The sequence below is a fragment of the Botryllus schlosseri genome, chromosome 12 (genome assembly GCF_051294905.1).
Source record: "Botryllus schlosseri isolate E-star chromosome 12, Bs_hap1, whole genome shotgun sequence".
NCBI classification, from domain to species: domain Eukaryota; kingdom Metazoa; phylum Chordata; class Ascidiacea; order Stolidobranchia; family Styelidae; genus Botryllus; species Botryllus schlosseri.
Genome location: NC_137247.1, coordinates 12,256,206 through 12,280,492, shown reverse-complemented (window position 1 = coordinate 12,280,492; position 24,287 = coordinate 12,256,206). Strand labels below are relative to the sequence as shown.

The following is a 24,287-nucleotide window of genomic DNA, read 5'->3' as shown; positions in this document are numbered from 1 at the left end:
TTGGCAGAATTACGATGATTGGCCTGTTGAATAATAAATTGCTAAAACAGCGGCGTTATACCGACGATGTATGTTGGCAAATTGCTATGATTTCTTCGATTTAGTTATAATCTGACAATATGGTCCTGTATAGTCATTGTGAGGAATACAAGTGATTTAACCGTAAACGCAGACGTTGAAATTTTGTTCATTATTATTATATCGTGATTTGCGAAATCGCCATTTATTAGAAATGTGCTGAAAATGTGCCATTTTCCAGAATCGCGTCGCGGGCTGGATGAAACCGTCTGGCGGGTGGGATGCGGCTGGCGGGCGTCTGACACCCCTGGCATACACTATACATGAATGGAGTGGAACATAGGTCATGAATTGAGCCATCTGTAATGTGAGTTCACCTGCTCTGGTGATTGCTACCTGCTATGGTCCGCAATAGATTCCTCCACGGGTCGGATGAAATCGTCTGGCGGTCCGTGTCTGGCCTGTCAGGATTGTGTTTGTTAGGTCGGTGCGGCTATCTGGCTACGTATTTTAATCAGGTCCGAAACAACATCTGCCCCCTTCCGCTTAAAAAAGCACTGATCTTGTGCTCACCATAAGGTAGTCGATGTAACTTGTTTGGCACTGACTACATGCATTTGGCTGTTAAATTTTATGTATGAATTCTGTCAATGCTATTGATTCTTCCATATATTAGGCTACTATAAAATTCACCAGCAGGTTGCACATTCGGTTATTTCCAACCTTTTATGGTCGCGACCTCATTTCGATGGCAAATTGAAAATGTTCCGTGGCAAAGCTCAAAACTTTTGAATTTTGAATAGCATAAATCCGTCTGAAAATAATATTGTTTATGTTGATTTACAAAAAAACTTTTGAGCCTGCTTCAAGCCTTCAAAATTCCGGACATTTAGGCATATTTTAGAAATTCCTGCCGGACGCAGATTTTTAAGTGAAATTCCGGACGTATGGCAACCCTAATGTAGGTACAATATACGAACTTATGCCGTGCAATATACTTATATTCAAATAATTGTAACTGATATTATAGCCTACTTGACAGATAGCAATGTCGATGATGGTGCGGTGCCGCAAAGTCGACAATGCCGGCGCTATGTCGATAATTCTGCGCAATGTCAGCAATGTCGGCGCAATGTCGCCACAATGTAGGTACAAATACTACGAACTTATACCGTGCAATATAGGCCTACTTATATTCAAATAATTATAACTGATACTATACTTGACAGATAGCAATGTCGATGATGGTGCCGCAATGTCGATAATGCCGGCGCAATGTCGATAATTCTACGCAATGTCAGCAATGTATTGTATACCCGTTATCTGACATCAACTAACTTAAAATACTTCGTAATTGACTTATCTGGTAATAAACATTTCGACATCATCATCATTGGTTTATTAGCAATTTTATCAGTTCAATACACCACAAAAATGCGATACAATGAAAAGAAAGGAAGATGTCGAAGCGACTAGCAGTTGTCTGTGGAATCGGACACCCACCTTGGCCTAGGCGATGTAAAGAGGAGGCATGCACACTGAATGAAAGTAAAGAAGATAGTATAGAAAAAGGAAGCGACAAGAAATAGGGCGGCATGTCATGGGAAGCGAGATCGACATTGCCGACATTGCCGACATTCACAAAGTATATGGACCCACATGATAACTGGCATTTGAGACAATTGATTGAAATAGAGACGACAAGAACGTGACGATATTCTGGTCAAATTTAACAATGTTAGGAATCAAAGCATATTTAGCGACTTTTTAGCGATTTTGTTTTTACGATTTAGCGACATCTAGCGAATTTCAACACCAGTTTCAGCACTTTTGGTCAGTGTTGCCAATTTAGCGATTTTCGCGCTAGATCTAGCGATTTTTCATCCGGTTTAGCGCCAAAAAATATGGATCTAGCGCCTAGCGATAAATCTAGCGATTTTTGAAAAAGTATTTAGCGATTATTTAGCGCTTTTTTTACCGAAAATAACCACTAAAGATCAGTTCTGGCTGACGACTGCATTGGCTATACCGGTCACCAGAGTACGGACTCCGATGATATATAATTATAGATTACTACCTACCGATAGATAGTAGGATATACGCAACTCCTGGCGGTTACGCATGGGCAAACAGTGTCTCTTCTTGCTGAGTAATCTAAAAGTAGCATAGTTGGCAGTGCTACATCTGGCGACCTGAACGCTGAAATTTAATATAATTGGCCAATGGCCATGATCAAAAGATAGTGTCGCAGTGATTTCGAAAATACAAAATAAAATCTCGTCCGGACAATGGGACCATGCACCCCGAAACAGCCCTCAAAGTCTGAAAACCGGCATTATTGCTCCAATGGCACTGCCTCAACACAATGAACATAACAATGACCAATTTCGTCCAGCGATTGTTCTTCTCAATGCCGATTTCCAGACTTTGGGGGCTGTTTTGAGGTCGTTCCAATGTCTGGGCATTCGTTTAAGACCAGATTAATTACATTTCGTACACCGGGCTGGTCTTCGGATTATTTTCTTAAGGTCTCTACTTATAGTGGCAAACAAACCCGTTTCAATGTCGTGTTGTGTCGGGTCAAGTCGCGTGTCGTGTACACTGTACACGTGTGTCAAGTCGCATGTCGTGTTCAAGTAGGCCAACTCCATCACAGTTTAGAGAAGAAGTCAAGCGCATAACCACGGTACATCGCATCACGTATTCACGGACGCATCGAGTAAGGCACGCTGATATAGTGAGCGGTTATGCCTGCAAAGTGCAAACCTGGTCAGTGTTCACGTATAGCGATCGTTGCGCAAAGCGATCTGTTTTATCGAAATGCACTGCCGTTTTGTCCCGCTTAGATATGACTATTACGTATTATGAACTAGAAATATGATAAGTGACTTTGGCCCCAGACGAGTAAAATATAGCTGAGGAGAATATATCGATATAATGGTTCAATTTAACACCTTTAGCACCTTTTGCAGATTTAGCGCTATTTTTTAGCGCTTTTTTCTCAATATTTAGCGCCATCTAGCGATTTTTGACACCAGTTTTAGCGATTTTCTTCCATCCGGAGTTGGCAACACTGCTTTTGGTCCGTCCGCAGTTCGGCAGTTGGCAACACTGCGAGCAACAGAGCCTCCACGAAAAGAGCGCAGACACGACTCACACGAGAGTTGGTTAGTGCGATGCGCATTGAGGCCGGTCGCGTGCGTGCGTTTTTGGCCATCATCATCAATTTAAGTTTTTATTTCTAATGAAAATTTCAAATTCGCGGCCTGCGGGTTATAGCTACAGGGTTGGTGCGATGACATGCAAAATAAGGTCAAAAACATGCAAAATAAGGTCAGTCGCGACATGCAAAATAAGGTCAGTCACATGCAAAATAAGGTCAGTCGCGACATGCAAAATAAGGTCAGTCCGCGCATAAATCCAAATCTATACTTCAATTCCAAATCCAACTCTTTTTCTTATGAAAACGAAATTCGAAATATCTTTCCTGTATATAGTAGCCTACTTTCAACAGTAAAATTCCTTATCTATATCCTAAGTCTTAAGATGTTTCAATCAAAAGATAATCATGATTATCTTGATTATGAAAGTCAGTCGCATGAAGAATATTATTATCAGTCCGCGCATAAATCCAAATCCATATTTCAATTACAAATCCAACTCTTTCTCTTATCAACAATAAATTTAAAATATCTTTCCTATATAGTAATTTCATGTTCGAGATTCCTTATCTATATCCTAAAGCTGAAGATGTTTCAACAAAATACAATGAGACGATTATTACCATTACGAGGTGATTGGTCGCATCTAGAATATTAACAGTCCGTGTATAAATCCAAATATTTACTTCAAATCCAACTTTTTTCTTTGCGCCACTGACCTTATAGATTATTTTGCTAGCGACTGACCTTATTTTGCATGCGACTGACCTTATTTTGCATGTGACTGACCTTATTTTGCATGTCGCCACTGACTTTATTTTGAATGTGACTGACCTTATTTTGCATGTGACTGACCTTATTTTGCATGTGACTGACCTTATTTTGCATGCGACTGACCTTATTTTGCATGTCGCCACTGACCTTATTTTGCATGTGACTGACCTTATTTTGCATGTCGCCACTGACCTTATTTTGCATGTGACTGACCTTATTTTGCATGTGACTGCTGACCTTATTTTGCATGCGACTGACCTTATTTTGCATGTGACTGACCTTATTTTGCATGTCGCCACAGACCTTATTTTGCATGTGACTGACCTTATTTTGCATGTGACTGACCTTATTTTGCTAGCGACTGACCTTATTTTGCATGTGACTGACCTTATTTTGCATGTCGCCACTGACCTTATTTTGCATGTGACTGACCTTATTTTGCATGTGACTGACCTTATTTTGCATGTGACTGACCTTATTTTGCATGTGACTGACCTTATTTTGCATGCGACTGACCTTATTTTGCATGTCGCCACTGACCTTATTTTGCATGTGACTGACCTTATTTTGCATGTGACTGACCTTATTTTGCATGTCGCCACTGGCCTTATTTTGCATGTGACTGACCTTATTTTGCATGTGACTGACCTTATTTTGCATGCGACTGACCTTATTTTGCATGTGACTGACCTTATTTTGCATGTCGCCACAGACCTTATTTTGCATGTGACTGACCTTATTTTGCATGTGACTGACCTTATTTTGCATGTGACTGACCTTATTTTGCATGTGACTGACCTTATTTTGCATGTCGCCACTGACCTTATTTTGCATGTCGCCACTGACCTTATTTTGCATGTGACTGACCTTATTTTGCATGTGACTGACCTTATTTTGCATGTCGCCACTGGCCTTATTTTGCATGTGACTGACCTTATTTTGCATGTGACTGACCTTATTTTGCATGCGACTGACCTTATTTTGCATGTGACTGACCTTATTTTGCATGTCGCCACAGACCTTATTTTGCATGTGACTGACCTTATTTTGCATGTGACTGACCTTATTTTGCATGTGACTGACCTTATTTTGCATGTGACTGACCTTATTTTGCATGTCGCCACTGACCTTATTTTGCATGTGACTGACCTTATTTTGCATGCGACTGACCTTATTTTGCATGTCGCCACTGACCTTATTTTGCATGTGACTGACCTTATTTTGCATGTGACTGACCTTATTTTGCATGTCGCCACTGACCTTATTTTGCATGTGACTGACCTTATTTTGCATGTGACTGACCTTATTTTGCATGTCGCCACTGACCTTATTTTGCATGTGACTGACCTTATTTTGCTAGCGACTGACCTTATTTTGCATGCGACTGACCTTATTTTGCATGTGACTGACCTTATTTTGCATGTCGCCACTGACCTTATTTTGCATGTGACTGACCTTATTTTGCATGCGACTGACCTTATTTTGCATGTGACTGACCTTATTTTGCATGTGACTGACCTTATTTTGCATGTGACTGACCTTATTCTGCATGTCGCCACTGGCCTTATTTTGCATGTGACTGACCTTATTTTGCATGCGACTGACCTTATTTTGCATGTGACTGACCTTATTCTGCATGTAGTCCGCGCATAAATCATAATTTCAAATCCAACTTTTTTCTACTTGAAATCAAAATATATATTTTGCTACCTACCCTACTTTCAACATTGAAATTGCAAAATTCGAATGAAAATTCATGTCCTCGGGAAAACTGAAACGTTCAATTTGTTTTCTTTGGCCATTTTAAAATCCAAATCCTATTTTGCTTGTCTGCAAATTGCATGCCTACATTATGATTTAAATTTCATATCCAAATATAGGGGAAGACCGGGAGCAAAGTTTCAGCGGTGGGCTCTTCCAGCCGTTACGAAAAAAATGCTTGATCCAGGATGTAAATCGTCAGGTCATTATGTCTTTACTGCCGGCGCCAGAAAATCTGAATTGTTTGCTTCTTATGTTTGGATTGGAAGTTGAAAGAGGTGGTTTGAGACCGCTATCATCTTCGGCCGGACGGGCATTGTATAATCACGTGATGTATATTGATGTCCGGGCTCCTCGTCGCATACATGATGATACTACGTCAGTGTTCATATACAGCGTCTTTTCAAAAAAGACCTGGTGAATGACGAATACAAAGTAATACAAAATATAAAGTGAATAAAGAGAGCAAGGAGAAGCGTCAAAAGATATATAGCGAACATTATTAAATCAGGCATTAGGCCAGGGCATATCGTTTCGGGTTTCAGCAATCTTCTATCCGTTCATTATATCGGATGTGCCATATGTATTGCGTACTGCATTGTGTGTCTTGAGCGGATGAAAATAAATTTATTAGGCTCGAAATTTATATCAAAGGATATAAAAATGAAAAATACACGATGACGATCTCAGTATAAACTAATACATATTATAAATAAATAACTAGTTAAAACTCGTTTCTCTCATTGCAAACGAGTTTAAAGGTCGGGGTAGCGATTCGTAAGTTGCACAGGACCTTGGGCCTTGGCAATGACACGGAGATACGATTAATGTCAAAAGAGATCATATCCCACTTGAAAAATCAAAAAGTCATTTATTATTACTAGGGCCATTTTTATATGACTTTAAAAAATCAATAATATGACTTTAATTTTTGGAAAATATGACTTTATGTGAAAATCGCGTATTTTTACTCACGGAATTACTGAGTAAAACATACGCAACATAACAGTAATACACATCCATTTTTATTTTAAGCCACTGTTGTAGTACAGTTTCATGTAGTGTGGAATGTTAGAGTCTTTGAAGTTACGATTTGGACGTAAAATGACTTCACTGACGCTGATGAGGTTGACACTTCTGCAGTTTTGCATACAGCGCTGGCGAAATGTCTTGTCGTTGTAGCTCCATAATTTGTTTCACATCGTTTTTGTCCAATCGCTTATTCTTCATGTAATTTCTGAGCTCAAGCAGATCTTTTCCGAAATCAAGGGTATTTAGATCGGCATGAGCCTCTTTGATGATGTACGTACAACTTTCCATTTAGAGTATAAATTTTGAAATATTGTTGTAGTGGAGGCATATTTCTGTTAACTGACTGGTCAACTTTGGATCGTTGACTGAATTATTGTCGTTCTTTACAATAACTCCTTCATCTTCCCATTGAGTATATGTCTTGAACTTGTGGAAGTCTTCCGTCATCATATTGAGCAGCATTCAACCAGCTATCCCAACGAGTAACTGCCTTACTTTCTTAGTGCTCAATTGCTTCATCGCTCAAATTGGAATTTTTTATTTAAAGTATACAACGATATGAATTTATAACTCAAAAATATGACTATATAACTGAAGAAACGGATTTATGACCCAACCAGGAAAATATTACTTTATAACTTTCAATATACCTCACAGGGATGCAGTTTTTGCGTTAAAATTGATTTCACGACTTACTGATGCATAGAAAAAATATGATTTTAATGACTTTAAATGGCCTTAATTATTACGTTATCGCTGTAGTCTACCTTATTGGCAATAATAAACAATAATGGCCAGACTAGATTCCCCGAAATGGCATTGACTTCAAGTACTTCTATAATAATTTAGCCATAGGCCTACTATAACATTATATATTTAATTAAAGTCGGATATTTCTCGGAACGACACGTTGTACGAATTGAACTTTGCAATTAGCTTATCTTTTTGCGTGAATTGCGTTAAACGAGTAGCGTATGCGTATATCTTCCAGTGTTGGGATCAAGTCACTACCTTCGAGTCAGGAGTCATTTCGAGTCATTCCACATTTTGACTCGAGTCGAGTCAAGTCAATCGATTTTCGAAGGTGACTCGAGTCATGTCAAGTCACTCGTGATTTGGAGGTGACTCGAGTCAAGTCACAATTCAAGTCAAATTGGTTTTTCGAAGTATGAGTGATGATTCAAAGTCATTACATTTTGCTAGATTTGTGACAGACAGATGAATTGGTCATATATCTTCCTTTAATAACGAGTATAAAGTCTAATATACATGCCAAAGGGCGTTGTATCGCTCACGCAGACGTAGAGCAGCTAATAAAATACTTGAGGCAAAATATAGGATCGAATACGAAGCGTCGAGAAGTTAAAACATTATTGATATGGCATAATACACTACCCATCTACACATCCGTGAGAATATAAACGCATAAACTACATTCGTTCCATTCAATTCATACAAGGAGGTCGGCTAAGGTGGGCACTGCGCGATGTAAGCCGTCTAAGAAACAGAGATACGTTTGTTATTAGATTATACTTCTGATTTCACATAAACGTAAGCTGTGATCATTTCGTTTTCGGTCAATTTATTTGTGATGTAACAAGGGGGCCACTGAAAGGTACAATCAGTGAATGCATGACTGGTTGCTCTCACAAGTGACACATGCGTATCGCGAATAATCCGAACATAAAAAAGATACAGAGATTTAACCGACACCGTTTACTTGATGACTTGAAATTGACTCGTAAATTTTGCTCCGAGTCACGAGTCAATCCACATTTCTGAAGCGCCGAGTCAAGTCAAGTCATACGAAAAAGTTGACTCGAGTCAAGTCATGACTCGAGTCATCCCAACACTGATATCTTCTTTAAATTAAATTTAGCAAATCCAGGGATATCTAGATATCCCTAAGCAGCTTATAGGACACATTCCAGAGGACATTTTTTTATATTGATCATACAAAATGTACAAGTGAATTCTGAAAAAGTCTGTATTATATAGATCGTCGGCTGTTATAAGGAAAAGACAAAATTGTGTTTCGACAAACCTTCAACACTCTCGTTCCTATTATCAGTCCATTTTTCTGATACCTCCGTGTACTTACGAGCTTTAAAAGCGTCTCAACTGCAAAGTTTCTAACTCACAATTGGCCGCTTCGAACTCAGTGATGAGCCACTAAAACAGTTGGTGGGAAATAACCGGAAGATCTCGAGGATAGCCTCGAGCGACTTTGTATATGCTCCCTTTGTGGACTCATCTTTCAATTTGGTTCATTAATATTAAATCACCATTAGGGTTCCACGAATATGAGTCCAGCTCATTCAAAATAGTACGAGAGATTAAAAAAATACCTCGGGCTGCATAATACGATCTGGCCGGGTACGCGCCTTGCGAGTTTGTTCAGGCACAATAGTTTCGGCTAGTTAAGAGGTGACGGACCTGCGGCTGAAGCATTATGTAATGTTGCGAATTTCGACACGTAATTCAATTAGCGTCCGTTTTTGACGGTCAGCATGCAATTACCAATCAACTCCAAAAGTTTTGTGACAATTTTCTTCACTCTTGCGTGATTCAGGGCGATATGTGTTTTCGAAGTTAATATACTGGTGTCATTGCAATCGGAGCATCACACTGTACTCGGCATATTACGTCTCTTATATTTCGTAAAAATCATATTGCTCTTTGTCTCATTTGTTTGTTGTAACCTGCAATGTTTTAAGTCATAAAATTCATGCATTTTTGTTCCTTCCCACTGTAAATAACTATACTTCATCCTTTGTTGCTAACTTAGTTTCGTTGAAATTTTTGGGAAAAATTTGCTAATCTGGAATGTTTCAAGTGTGTCCCAATCTTAGGAGTCTTGTCATCTGCTGCAACCTGAAATCCATGTATTTCTGTACCTGTATCTACTGTAAATAACTATTATTTTTTATTCCATTGTTTCTGAATTTGTTTCGTGAAATATTTAGGAAAATCTTGCTAATCTGCAATTTCTGTGATTCATAACCTTCAGAGTGTTATCAGGTGCTGTGACATTGAATTATTGAATTCATTTTTTGTTACTGTACCTACTGGAAATTACTTTTCTTCATTCGTTGTTTTTGTCTTTTTGTTTCATTGAAATTTCAAAGAAAGCCTTGCTTCTTGAGTCGATAGTCTACAATAACCTAGTAGGTCGAAGCTTTAGAAAGTATATTGCTATCGGTCAATATAGGAGAACAAATCAGTTGTTCAAGTCTTTCTCTTCTTGAAGAAGTTTCTCAGTTTTTACATATCTTGTCGAAGGGGTCTATCTGGCTCATATAGCTTGACCTGTAGAGTTGGTCAATGGTCAGTAACGAGGTACTGCTGTTTTGGAGTGCCCAGGTAGATTTTGCCTACATCAGGGGTGTCAAAGTGGGTTTCATATGACATTAAATCGGAACTGAACAGTAAACACACTGACTTGGAATCGGACTTAAGTCAAACACCATGACTCGGACTCAACACTCGACTCCTTGACTTGGACTCGGACTTGACTCAGTGATGAATTGAAAATGATTCGACTTGTCTCGAGTCAAAACTATAAAAGTGAGATTGACATGTGACTCGGAACCTTGTGACTTGGTTACAACCCAGCTGCATGGTCTTATGGACGAAGACATTCACTCGATCAAGGAAGGGTGAATTTAGAAGAATTGCAAGCTTCGCTCACTGCTCGCAAGGCGGCAAACAACCTTTGTAGTATCCCGAATACATTTTAATGTCTTTGTCGAAAATCGCGGATAGGGGTAGACAGTTCAAAATGTATCATGTTTAACATTGTGACGACACTCGACATATGCTGGCAAATACATTACCTGTCACATTCTCATTCCCTAATATCGACACATCCACTGAACAATGGCATTCACTGCTTCCATTTAGAAATAAAATTCAAACGATTGAAAATATAGCTAAAATTTTGACTCGTCCCGCCAACGTATTTTCTGCTTCTCATTTGGCCCGCAGAGAAAAATAATTGCCCACCCCCGTCCTAGAGTGACATTTTGAGGTTTTAGTTCGTAATCAAATATGTTCATTATGGGCTCCATATAATTTTAGGCTATCAACTCTGCTTAGACTAGATAAAATTGCCTGGCCCAGATAAACGTGCGGCCGCCGGGATTCGATTACAGCGTTTCCTGCCGAAAGCCGTGGATAAACTGACCACGACAATTTGAATAATATTATTCTCTTCGACAACATCATCGAGAGAAGAGGTGTTTTGGAGTTGGACCAAGCACCTTGTCGTGTTACCTTTCTCATTTTCCACTATCGACAGATGTACTACGAATAAAATGCGCCGCACGAAAACAACTGACAACAGCGACACAGGGTTATTCCCAAAATAAATGAATCGAAAACGAGTGATCGTAAAAACTGAGTGGATTAGCAAGTCTGCTCGCGTTTGTCGCTCGAATGTCGTCTCCATAGACGGCTTGAGCTGAAAGTCAAATCGAACATGTTTCCTGGCTTAATGTTACCTCACAAAGTTCTGAATCACTTCAAAATTTGATGTTTTTATTAATTTATTCAATTGACAAGCCTTCAACATCACGCATCTTGCATCTTGAAATTAAGGTATAAAATTTGAATATACTCTGCGAACCGGCAGCAAAGACGTCGCGGACCGGCACCGGTCCACGGACTGGCGGTTGAGAACCACTGTTTTAGACCGCTTCTACATGGACAGTTTTTCGGAAAAACAAATTAACTTTTCAATTTTGAAAAGTTGTTTTGTGATGAATTTGCATCACTTTCATCAGTGAAATTGTCACCAGCACACTGCTGCGTGAAATAGGCTCCGAATTATACGTTAAGAACATATTTTCGAACATGTCAGCTACTTGTAATGTCATAGTAATTTTGAATTAGCTACGAAGATGCATGTTGCAGCAGTTTCGAAGGTAGTGACCTCTGATAACTGCGAACCGTAAGAGGTGGTCAATGTAGTCAAGAAGGTTACTCAAGTAGAAGTAGCGACGTATAATTCTTCTTAAGTACGAGTAGAAGTTCTTTTCGAAGCAGCCAAAAACATCCTTAAGTCGAATTAGGTGACTCTGAAATCTACTCAAGTAAGCAGTTTTAAAAAGCAGTTATAAATGTGCTTTCGTTGCCCGCCAAAACCTGGAAACTAACATGCGTAAACAAAGAACAACTACCACATGATCAGGGCGGAATACAAGAAAACGCATAGCGCTATCAAGTTGCCAGACCTGTAGTGGTGGAACAGCATCTCCCGGCTATCCGACATTCACCGAGCATGTCCGCATTCAAGTCGAAATACAAGCAATTTCTTCTAGATGAATAGGCCTACTATTAGTCAGACTTCAGGATTACCGGACCACGAACTAACATATCGATCTTGCCAGCCGCCACATGCCACCCCATTTTTCTATATCATCTTGTTTTACTTTTCATTTAGTGTGCATATGCCTCTTCTCTACTTCGCCTAGGTTAAGGCGGGTGCCTGATTTCAAAGACTTAGCCTACTCCAAGTCGTTTCGACACCTATTCCTATCTTCTCATTGTATAGCAGTTTTAAAATGATGAAAATATGCGGAATGTGCAGAGAGCTCGGTTTATGTTAGTTACTACATCCCACGCAGAAACGTATTTCAAACAGCTTGACAACTCGATCGTCCGCATCATGTTATAAATAACTTTGTTACAAGGTTCTATACCAGTTATTTAACTGGGGGCATGAAAGCTTCTGAAGGGTTGCAGTTAACTAAAAAAATTCGCCTCCAGTTCATGGTAATTACTCCGTTTATTGTCCTATTTAAACAATACGGATGATCCAAATTGAAACTAAATTGTGTGGGTGACGCTTCACGCCATTATGAAGGCAACTGAAAATGTGGTAGATCGTATAATTCAAAACGCATTGCTGCGCTATATTTGCTGTGACGAAACCGTTATATGAGCGACTATGTGCCCTCAAATTTCACGCATGAATCACACAACCACTTCTTGAAATATATTGAACTAGACTTGAGTGGAAGCAGATTGGTCAATGGTCACGCCGTACATAAATTCCGCGTGAAACATGACAAAAATTATATACCAGTCCCTTGCGAAGCGAGTGGCGTAGTTGGTTAAGCACCAGCGCCACGACACCAATGGCAGTGGATCGAATCCCGGTTCGGACCACTTCTATGTGTCAGAGGTTATACGGGCTCCTCATCGCCGACCTCACTGCAATTGCGGTGACTTATAAAGCCCAGATATGACAGTGGGTCGAGCTATAATTTGACGATAACGAACCGATGAAAGCCTTGAAGATACAGAGACTGGTCATGAAGAAATGCATTGATCTGTGTGATAAAATGTGATGTCGTGGAGCACAAAGCCCTAATCGGGCTATAAGCACCACTGTTGTGTGTTGTAATAATAATAATAATATACCAGTCCCTGAATTTATAGGTCTTCGTGATATGCAAAATAAGGTCGCAATAAGTCGCTACACGCAGAATAAGGTCAGTCACATGCAAAATAAGGTCAGTGGCGACATGCAGAATAAGGTCAGTCGCATGCAAAATAAGGTCAGTCGCATGCAAAATAAGGTCAGTCACATGCAAAGTAAGGTCAGTCACATGCAAAATAAGGTCAGTGGCGACATGCAAAATAAGGTCAGTCACATGCAAAATAAGGTCAGTCACATGCAAAATAAGATCAGTCACATGCAAAATAAGGTCAGTGGCGACATGCAAAATAAGGTCAGTCACATGCAAAATAAGGTCAGTGGCGACATGCAAAATAAGGTCAGTCACATGCAAAATAAGGTCAGTCACATGCAAAATAAGGTCAGTGGCGACATGCAAAATAAGGTCAGTCGCATGCAAAATAAGGTCAGTCACATGCAAAATAAGGTCAGTCACATGCAAAATAAGGTCAGTCACATGCAAAATAAGGTCAGTCACATGCAAAATAAGGTCAGTGGCGACATGCAAAATAAGGTCAGTCACATGCAAAATAAGGTCAGTCACATGCAAAATAAGGTCAGTCACATGCAAAATAAGGTCAGTGGCGACATGCAAAATAAGATCAGTCACATGCAAAATAAGGTCAGTCACATGCAAAATAAGGTCAGTGGCGACATGCAAAATAAGGTCAGTCACATGCAAAATAAGGTCAGTCGCTAGCAAAATAAGGTCAGTCACATGCAAAATAAGGTCAGTCACATGCAAAATAAGGTCTGTGGCGACATGCAAAATAAGGTCAGTCACATGCAAAATAAGGTCAGTCGCATGCAAAATAAGGTCAGCAGTCACATGCAAAATAAGGTCAGTCACATGCAAAATAAGGTCAGTGGCGACATGCAAAATAAGGTCAGTCACATGCAAAATAAGGTCAGTCACATGCAAAATAAGGTCAGTGGCGACATGCAAAATAAGGTCAGTCGCATGCAAAATAAGGTCAGTCACATGCAAAATAAGGTAAGTCACATGCAAAATAAGGTCAGTCACATTCAAAATAAAGTCAGTGGCGACATGCAAAATAAGGTCAGTCACATGCAAAATAAGGTCAGTCGCATGCAAAATAAGGTCAGTCGCTAGCAAAATAATCTATAAGGTCAGTGGCGCAAAGAAAAAAGTTGGATTTGAAGTAAATATTTGGATTTATACACAGACTGTTAATATTCTAGATGCGACCAATCACCTCGTAATGGTAATAATCGTCTCATTGTATTTTGTTGAAACATCTTCAGCTTTAGGATATAGATAAGGAATCTCGAACATGAAATTACTATATAGGAAAGATATTTTAAATTTATTGTTGATAAGAGAAAGAGTTGGATTTGTAATTGAAATATGGATTTGGATTTATGCGCGGACTGATAATAATATTCTTCATGCGACTGACTTTCATAATCAAGATAATCATGATTATCTTTTGATTGAAACATCTTAAGACTTAGGATATAGATAAGGAATTTTACTGTTGAAAGTAGGCTACTATATACAGGAAAGATATTTTGAATTTCGTTTTCATAAGAAAAAGAGTTGGATTTGGAATTGAAGTATAGATTCGGATTTATGCGCGGACTGACCTTATTTTGCATGTCGCGACTGACCTTATTTTGCATGTGACTGACCTTATTTTGCATGTCGCCACAGACCTTATTTTGCATGTGACTGACCTTATTTTGCATGTCATCGCACCAACCCTCCTCGGTTATAGCCATTCCCCCATTCATAATGTTATTTTTCCATATCAAATTAACGTACTGAACAACATTTATCGTATACCCAAGTAGAAGTAGGCCTAATGCTGTTATAGGTAGAATTACCGATTTTGAAGACATGCGAAAACTACTTGAAGATCTAGAAAATGAATGACCTGAAAAGTACCCAAGTGCGAAATCGAACGTAGTTTGATGAAGTATCGATTAAGATCAGGCTTCACTGACGTGTTAGTCCATTGCCCATAAGAGGATTCAAAATTGCAAGGAGCAGGGAGGAGGATCTTTGTGGCCAATGCAAAATGACTACAGCTTGAAATCTAAGACAAACTTTTTAGGCTACGGTAACGTAATCAGTTATGGGAATGGAATGGGAGTGTCTGATCTCAATTCTTATCAGCAAATATAGTTACCAATCAGGGTTTACCGTGAACATGCCAAAAGTTATGGCGATTATGCCGATTATAATTGGTTTATGGTTAGGGTATCTTGAGAACGGTATAGATTAATGAATGCTGCTACGATACCCTAACTCTAAACGAATTATAAACACCATAAAATTTTAGATAATCATGGGGAATCCTGATTGGCCAGGGACATGTTTTTGTGGTTGAGAAAGTAGACTAGATCAGATATGGATTTTGTGTGGGGAGTGACCTTACTGTGCACATGCCAACGTCTGCTCCTATTGAAGAGTTGCAGCGTATTCAGGTATGGGATATAGATTTGAATGCCCATATCGAAAAAGCCAAAGTTTGGACTCTATCCTTAATTCCTTATATTGTGCACACAGTCGCACCACCCCTGGAGATTTGAGATTTATGTTAACTGAAACGGTATGTAGGTATCGATTGCATGAGTTGTTTTCTTATACTGCATCACCTCCGGGTTCATTACAAACCTCGTTGATTTGTGACATTTTTTTCTTATTTCCCATTTGTAGGCCTATTTGATTTTTGCTTCGTAACATATTATACACCTGGTCGGTTGATATGTAGCCTACATTGTACATGTGTAGGTACAAAAATTGTGTTTGAACCCATGATATATTTCTCTGATGATGAATTCTTGAACCTTTGTCAAATTTTTGATGTAGTGTCAGTCAACTCTACTCACGACACCAATATTATGATGTAGGCCTATAACCCACAATTTGAGAAGCCTCGATAGTTAGGATGATGCGAATGACTGTCTGTCCTGAATATCATTGTTGGTCCAAGGTCTGGTGCATTTTGTTTTCAATTAGTGACAATCTTACCTATAATGAAGTTTATTATAGAAATTCGCTTAGTTTTGAAATGTGTAAGCCGGATATAAAAGTCATTGATGTATCGTTACTAGCCTACATTCTGTGGAATATTATAATTAATTCTTTCAAGGTATTCATGGTGTGCTTTGCATCATTCCCATGTTTAGCTTGATCATATTTTCAAAATGTATTTCAGTTGTTAGAAATGTGCCTGTGCTGTCCGGTGAAACTTTTTGGTACCTCGGTACAATTGAATTCACAACAGTCTCATAATTTTTTTGATATTGGTGTTTTAGTTGACTCATTGGGCAGACTATGACGAGCTTGGTGGTGTTGGTGTACTGTTAATATTTCCTAGGATGCTCCTCCAAAGCCAGTTTGTGAAAAACTAGGCCTACCGTATATGTTTTTTTCATTTGATGTGCATATTGCAGCGAATTCGTCTTTCTTAAGACATGAGCATCGAATCTGCACACCGGAGAATTAGTCACTAATGGCTATAGGTTCTGTTCTATTACAGAATACAAAGTGTAGTAAACACACACTTATGTTGTGTTGAAATAATATTCCCATTGCACCACATTGCTGCTCCTAAGTACCGTATGATACAGGATCTTTGAAATTCAACAGCTCCCTTTTTCAGAATAAAGCGAATAAATAGATTTTCATAACTACAGGTAACAGTAATGCTGCAATCATGTAATTTTTTATTACCGTTCTCAGTTCAATTCCCCATAGAATTTTGTTAGCACATGATGCTTTATGTTCGGATTCAACAACATGTCAAATATAGCCAATATTTATGACTCACATACATTCAGTATATGACTGCCTACCTAATTTCACAACTGCTGAGCGTTACCGTCCTCGTACATGAATGCAATCTTGTTCATAATATAGCAGTACCGGTAACCAGTAATTCTCGGCATTTATAATGTACCGGTAACTAATCATCATAAGTGCAACCCTTCCAAGCTGGAAGTATTTCACTTTGACATAAAAATTTCATGTTCCATGCTTTAGGCATATGGTAGTAATGAGCCAGTATTGATTATGAGCATGTCTTTGACTTTTCATAATTGCTTTCTCTTTGGTATTACATGCTGATAACTTCCTTACACTTCAGTTTTACGTGTGCCTGAGAAATTTCCATGCCTAAGGATGTATTGTCGAAATTTAACACTATGTATGAATGTGTGCCAAGGTTCAGTCGAAGTCGGTACGATAAAACAGACTAATGCAGACTTGTTACTATTTTTGTATGATATGTACATATTTGTACTGTGTACAGCATGCCCTGATTCTATTCTTGTCGCACGATGCAAAAATCACAGATTTCCCATTGCTGTAGATTTGATACGTTGTGGAGTTACTGCTTTTAGTATAACTTGGTGACATCGGAAACTGTTGGCGTTGTAGCTTGCGTGGTGATTTAGTATTAAGTAAATTGGGCTTAGTCGTTTATTTTGTATATATCATATATACATTTCACTTATTTACTTTTATAAAGTTTGACTTTCATATAATAAGCCAACCAAGTAAGGGCAACAGTAGCAGTAGAAAAGCTGATGCTTGTTGGCTTCACAATTCGCCAGGTGGCATCAGTAGCAATTGTAGTGGTAGATATTTCTATGGAGACTATGTGTAAAAAGTTGAACATGGATTATTTTGATTGTTCAAATGAACATAATATGGTTGGTTGTGAGGATATATTGTAATAGAGGTCATGAAGTATAAACTTCTTGAATGTCTTCAAACTATCAAGGGAATAGCGTATATACTAATTTGTTGCATTCCTACCGAAATTTCTGCATCAAAACTAATCATTTCTAATCATTGTGATTTATTACCAATGGAAAGGAAAACTATCTCACTTGGTAACTATCCACCAGAATCATAATACCGTATATCAAAGCGGATGGTGCCTGGAAATTGTGAATCTTCTTACGAAAAGCAGAATTTAATCACCAACCATAAATCGGATGCTAGTTGTAAACTAGTAAATGATCAACTTTGGTCTTGTGTGTTATGATTCAAACCCAATAATGATTTGAACCCAATGGTGTGATTGTTCTTGTTGGGCTTGCCTTTTCCTGGGACTAACTCTAAGGTTTTAGGAGAATGGAATTTTATATCTCTTTAGAATAAGCCTGTTTACCGTCGGCATCCCATATAATAGCCATGGTGGCTATTAGGTAATGGTTCAGTTTATTGTAATTCCAATCACTGTGGTCTACAGGTCACCAGGACCGATGAGTCAAGTAGATTGAACAGAATGAATTTGATGATATTTATGGTGGCTATAACATTGAATGATCCTATGATATGTGTGCTGTTTGTTCTATTCCGATGAGGGTTGATAAGAAATCAATTTCTCTAACTTGTGGGTCCAACATTAGAGCTGCATTTCCGCCACAATTTCGCAATATTACCATAGAATTATGCAGATTCAGTTGTGCAAATTCCAAAGACCATTGCTTTTCTTTGAACTCTTGCATAATATTACGGGTTCTGCCACGTTAAAGCAAGTGTCATAGGATGACGCTTGGTTTTTTCAACTGTCATTGTATTACCAGTAAGAGTAGATAGTTTCCCTCATATTGTCATTGTGGTGAGTAATATAAACATTGCCAGTGATGATATTCAAGCCCTTATTGTTATAATATTAACTTCAGTTGCCACCTTCCACACTATTGTAGAGTCATCTATTGCTAATGTGTTATTTCATATTATTTCAACTATGTTTAATATTAGAAGAGTTCTGATTTAAATGGAAAGAACATTTGCAAAAGCCATAGGCGGCCACTGGTCAGTAAATAGACTAGCTCCCTAGTAGTATCCTACTTCGGGCCACATAGTCTGCACTATCTAGGTGAATGCTTTTTTAGTGTTGGTGAATTTTCTCTAGCTTCTATATCAGGTACCTAAGGTAGATCTATAATGGTTTGGAAGTTTTGTATCGCCATGATATTATTAGTCATGGTTTGTGAGGTAGGCCTATGCTGAGATCCACTGGATAATGGTAATTATGTTTTAATTAGATTGTTGTCGAAAAGAGCAAAAGATCAATATACTAGTTACAGCTACAAGGTATTTGTGAGGTTTCTATCAGTAAGGTCAGTGATCCACTGCTAAGGGTAGGGGCAACATTCTGGAACCTGCTTGCTTTTTCAAGAACTGCTGGTTGCTATGTATCCTAACACAAACGATTTGTTTTGATCTTTCCTTATCTTCTATAGATCCACCATAGTAACAATAGTAAATATATCTTGCGGTGTTGTAATATTGAGACGTGTGCCTTATATTGGAAGAATAGTATCATTGTGCTCTGTCAAACTCTGCACATGATGGCAGAGGACGTGGAAATTGCTCCAAATAATGATCCGAATGATAACCAGCCGAAAAGCGAAAATGAACGAACCTTGTCCAATGTGAAAAATGATGGGCGGAGGTTTGAGGAGACCAGGTAATGATTGTTAGAGTATGCTATTATGCATATTGCATGACGTTCCAATAACACAGGGCTGTTCAAAAAAAAACTTTTTTCCGGAATCTAGCTGGCTACGTGATTAAATCGTTAAGTTGCCTTAAAAAACAACGCACACCAAATTTGAATTCATTCCAACCAATAAAACAAATCTGACTCAATTCCAACCAGTAGAAGCTGAGTTATTTGAGTTGTTTTATGATAATTCTTTTATTATCCACCGATCAATGAAAATATCCGAATTATCACAGAAAAACTCAAATAACTCAGCTTCTACTGGTTGGAATTGAGTCAGATTTGTTTTGCATCGTCTTTGAAGACAGCGCAACAATTTCATAGGATTGACAGAAAAATTTGAAAAACATTTTTTTTGCATTTTTGGGTAAACTCAATATTTTCAAACTCTACGAAATCAGCGATTATTGGTTGGAATGAATCCAAATTTGGTGTGCGTTTTTTTTCAATGCAACCTAACGATTTAATCACGGGGCCAGCAAGATACGGGAAAAAAAGTTTTTTTGAACAGCCCTACTGTATAATTTATGGAGATGTCATACCTGGGTTTGGGCCTGATTTATCAAACTCGTGGGTCTGGTTTAGTCTGGTCATTACTTTGAGAAGTGGACCCTGTCTAAACATCAATTTTTCTATTAAATATAATATTGTGTTTACCCTATGGATTCGAGGCTAACAAAACACTATCTGCAGTGACATGGCCCTTATGCCTTGGTAGGTGGCAAGCTCCCAATGAGTCATAATGTTGCACCTATGTTGTCACAGGGTCGGAGTCGTAGGCTCCAGTAAATTCCCAGCATGCTCATTATCTAGTGTCACTGTTGACGACAACACATAGGCTATTTCATGATGGAGGCATGTTGTGGGCGTGGCTCTGACGTTTGATTTGGAATGGTGCAATACAAGTTGAATGTTTGATTAGTCACTGTCACGTTTGACCAGAATCTTGCCTATGAATTCAATTTTAACAGATTCTCGTGACCACACTAATTCTTGTAGCTGGCCTACCATATCGGTTTCAAACACATTTATTTATTGATCTCTTGAAATTATTCAGATGCATGAAGTTGATTTTTATGCAATATATTACTGCTTATAATTATGGTAGATACCACCTGTCCTCTTTTTATAGCTTTGAGAGTTAGGCGACTGTGCAAAGACAACTAAAAATTGTCATAATAGATGTGAAAACTGGATTTTGACAGATATGAAAGAAATTTAGCAGGGAAATTACACAGTAAATTGTAAAAAGTATCCTTTCGGATCTCAAAATATGGTAACCTTACTTATATCGAAACATCACACCCTGATTATTACCAAGTTGATGGTATCCTTTTCATGTTGTACTCAAGTATTCAGTAGCAATTTCTATTAGGCCTATTTCTCAGTCTTGACTCTCGATATTTGTTTCAGGAGAAATGAGAGGCATATTCTGTTCCATTTTTTTACCATGTTTAGCATCAGCTTCGTCTTCGGAATCATCCTGATCCACCTCAGCCTGTGGATGAACGTAAGTTTTGAAGTGCGTGTAATTTGTAATATTATTATGGCAATAAAAATTGCTTTGTGCTACATGCTGTGCTACCGCGAAATTTACCATATTTATAAAGTGACTTATGTGCTTGCATTGTGTGAGGCTTACTCACATTCTGCAAATTGTTATATCAGTGGTTTTTACCTTTATTAACCCGGTGAACCCTTACGCTAATCTACAAGCCGTCGCAGAACCCCAAATATTCTCTGGGTACCCAATAAAAACAAAAAATCAACCGTAATACACATCTAATACAAAACTACAGGTTACTGGTGCACCGAATGAACTGTACATTAACAGAGTGTTAAAAGATCAAAATCCTTGAAATATAATTTTCACACATAACGAAAACATATGAACATTTCTTGCAAATCAGTGTGACTTATGTTCCCTGTCCTATAACAGCTCAAAAATGTGAGGCTTCACCTTGAAAAGGGTCATCGTACTGTTAGGTCAAGACATGCCAGCATGATACCAATTGCTCAATTACAAATTATCTATTTAATATTGGAGGTATAATTGGCAATTCAGAAGTACGGGGTTTCAGGTACAAACCCAAACCTTCCCAGTTACGCCTCTGCACACGACGTGTACAAACCCAAACCTCCCCTATAAACTACAAAGCCACCACAACAGTCGCAATTTGACTACAGATTGAGCCTACTCGCCTAATGATGACCAAGACGGACGTATCATTACAAATCATATATTTGAGTCGAGTGTTAATCTGGACCACTAGGGAACCCCTGAGACTGGCTCAGGGATCACGTTGTGTTGCTTAAGACGCCGGTTCAGAAACAGTGTGTTTTGTGTTACATCATTATCCTAATCCCCAAGACAGTAGTTCTCAAACTGGGGAAAAAAGTTTTAACCACTGTCCTAGGATTAGTGGGATATCATATACACATATTTATGCAATCTTATATGCCTGATGTGTGGCCGGATCTTGCCACTTTGTTTGCCCACCATTGAACTGAAACGAAGTACAGAAGGAAAAATTGCAAGAATGACAGTCACTGATGCATTGTTGTGTGTGATCATTGTGACGTACAGATGTGATAAGGGAAAGATTTTACAAAGGTGTCCTAGACCAGCGGTTCTCGACCTTTTTGACCTCGCGGACCGGTAAAACCGGTGAACCTTCAAAAACGAAAATTCACCCTAAATTTAATTGCGACAAATACATGCAACTTAATTGGTGGCTTTTTGATAGTAGATATTTTTATACGTGGTTCTATCGAACGATGTCTTTTTTGATACTGGTATATGTTATCCGTGATTCTATTGAAAATTCTGTGTAGATATTGAACTCTCTGTTGTGACAGCATACAAAAAATACGTCCCACACATAATGAATTTTAAATTTAATGTTTTATTTCTGTAATTATTGGAAAAGCGTCCAACTTATCTCATTTTGGAATTGAGATATGAAATTATAATATTATGGCGGACCGGCAGCAAACTTGCCAAGGACCGGCGGTTGATAACCACTGTCCTAAACCATGATCAATGATTTTTCAGTCCTACTTTCAAAGTGCATTTTCGCCACCGCCTTTCCAAGAGGAAGTCTTGGAGATGCCAAACGCGCACAACCCCGATGATTCGCATGCCCCTGACGAAGCACCGCTTTGGTATACAAGCATTTACACGCAGGATCCGCGAATTCGGAAGCTGTTCCGGTACCGGTTTTACTATACCGGGGAATATTTCAATGAAGGCGAAAACAATATAACTGTATACGCACATGAAAATGTTTCTTCATACTTTGCCGTGAAATGAATGCGCCGATGCATGACATTCGTCAAATTGAGAATTTTAAGTAATTGACCTTAACTGTATTTTTCGAGATGAAATGTCTTTATTTTAGGTTGGGGGATTTGTCTCCGACTCTCGCACGTTTCTATACTTGTGTGTCCACGTCTGGATTCCGTTACCGATAGAGCCTTCTTTATGATATGCATTGAAGTTTCGTTGAATAATCTATTACTTTTGTTCTTTCTTAGCTTTCATCACAATATCGTAAGTGGTCGAACCTCGCAACGGGTGAAACATTCGGGTTTCAGCCCGTATACACAAATTGTTCATTCATAAAACTACACAACTTTGACGTCAAGGAAAGGTGTTAGCTTGCCTATTCTGAATTTGTCCGCTCGTAATACAACTCCACTGATTTGAGACGGACTTTTCTCATCAACTTTTCCGAATTGGATTCGCGCAAAAGTTTCAGCACGTAGCAAAATTTAATTTATATCTCGCCACTAAACTTGGAGGATCATAATTCGTCCAGCTGTGCTCTTCTTTTTAAAATATTTGCCGCCCCAACCCGCTGAATTGCGGGTGCGTTTGTCTTCGATAAAGCCGTTCCAATCAGTTTTTCGGTGAGTCGACTGTGTACCGTTATCGAATGAATTGACAATTACAATTTTATTCCTTTTAATGGACCTTCCGGAGTATCTTTTTGCTTGAATAGTGTGTTGAGAACCTCTTTATTATACGCGTTGTGATACTTGATCAAGTATTTGGTACGTTTTTAACAAAAGGTCTGTTCCAAAAACAATTGGCAGTAATGGTGCAAATTCGTTTATTTTTCTGGTACTTGTAAATCACTTGCGGCGTATGTTTTGGTTCTGTCGTGTGGATTTCTGCTTTCTTGATGCAGAGACGGGTTGTTAATTGAAGACTGTACACAAAATATGTTTGTTCACCAAATTCTGACTAGGATCTATACCGGATGTCTGTCAGCTCAGTGTTCCCGGACTGACGTACAATAGGAAATTGGGCATTGTAATGTTTATAGAATTTATTTTTGATGTTATGTGTACCCGTCTTGTTCCCAGCGCGCACGATTTCCTAATTTTTGTGCTTTTTCCCGAATTTGGAGCCCGAAATCCAACAATTTCCGGGGAAATCTGCCATAATTTTTCTGAGTTGCGAAACATTAACGCATCATGAAATAAAGAGTATTTTCGAAACACCAGTGCATTTCGCTGGCGCTTTATTTGTTGCAGCAGACCGTCTGATTTTTGAGAAGTACGGAAAATTACATCGCGACT

The 24,287-nt window shown here is 38.7% G+C and overlaps 2 protein-coding genes across 2 annotated transcripts in view; both read left to right on the top strand.

Annotated features, from left to right (window-relative positions):
- LOC145451971 (RNA-binding motif, single-stranded-interacting protein 1-like) overlaps window positions 1-24,287 on the top strand; it is a 248,113-nt gene that overhangs the window by 126,372 nt on the left and 97,454 nt on the right. The gene's annotated exons all lie outside the window — the stretch shown is intronic.
- On the top strand, window positions 19,413-23,270 carry LOC145452126 (uncharacterized). The gene is made up of 3 exons (XM_080330338.1): window positions 19,413-19,664; window positions 21,114-21,210; window positions 22,756-23,270. The coding sequence occupies exons 1-3, from the start codon at window positions 19,543-19,545 to the stop codon at window positions 23,011-23,013; spliced, it is 477 nt and encodes a 158-aa protein (XP_080186464.1). The 5' UTR covers window positions 19,413-19,542; the 3' UTR covers window positions 23,014-23,270.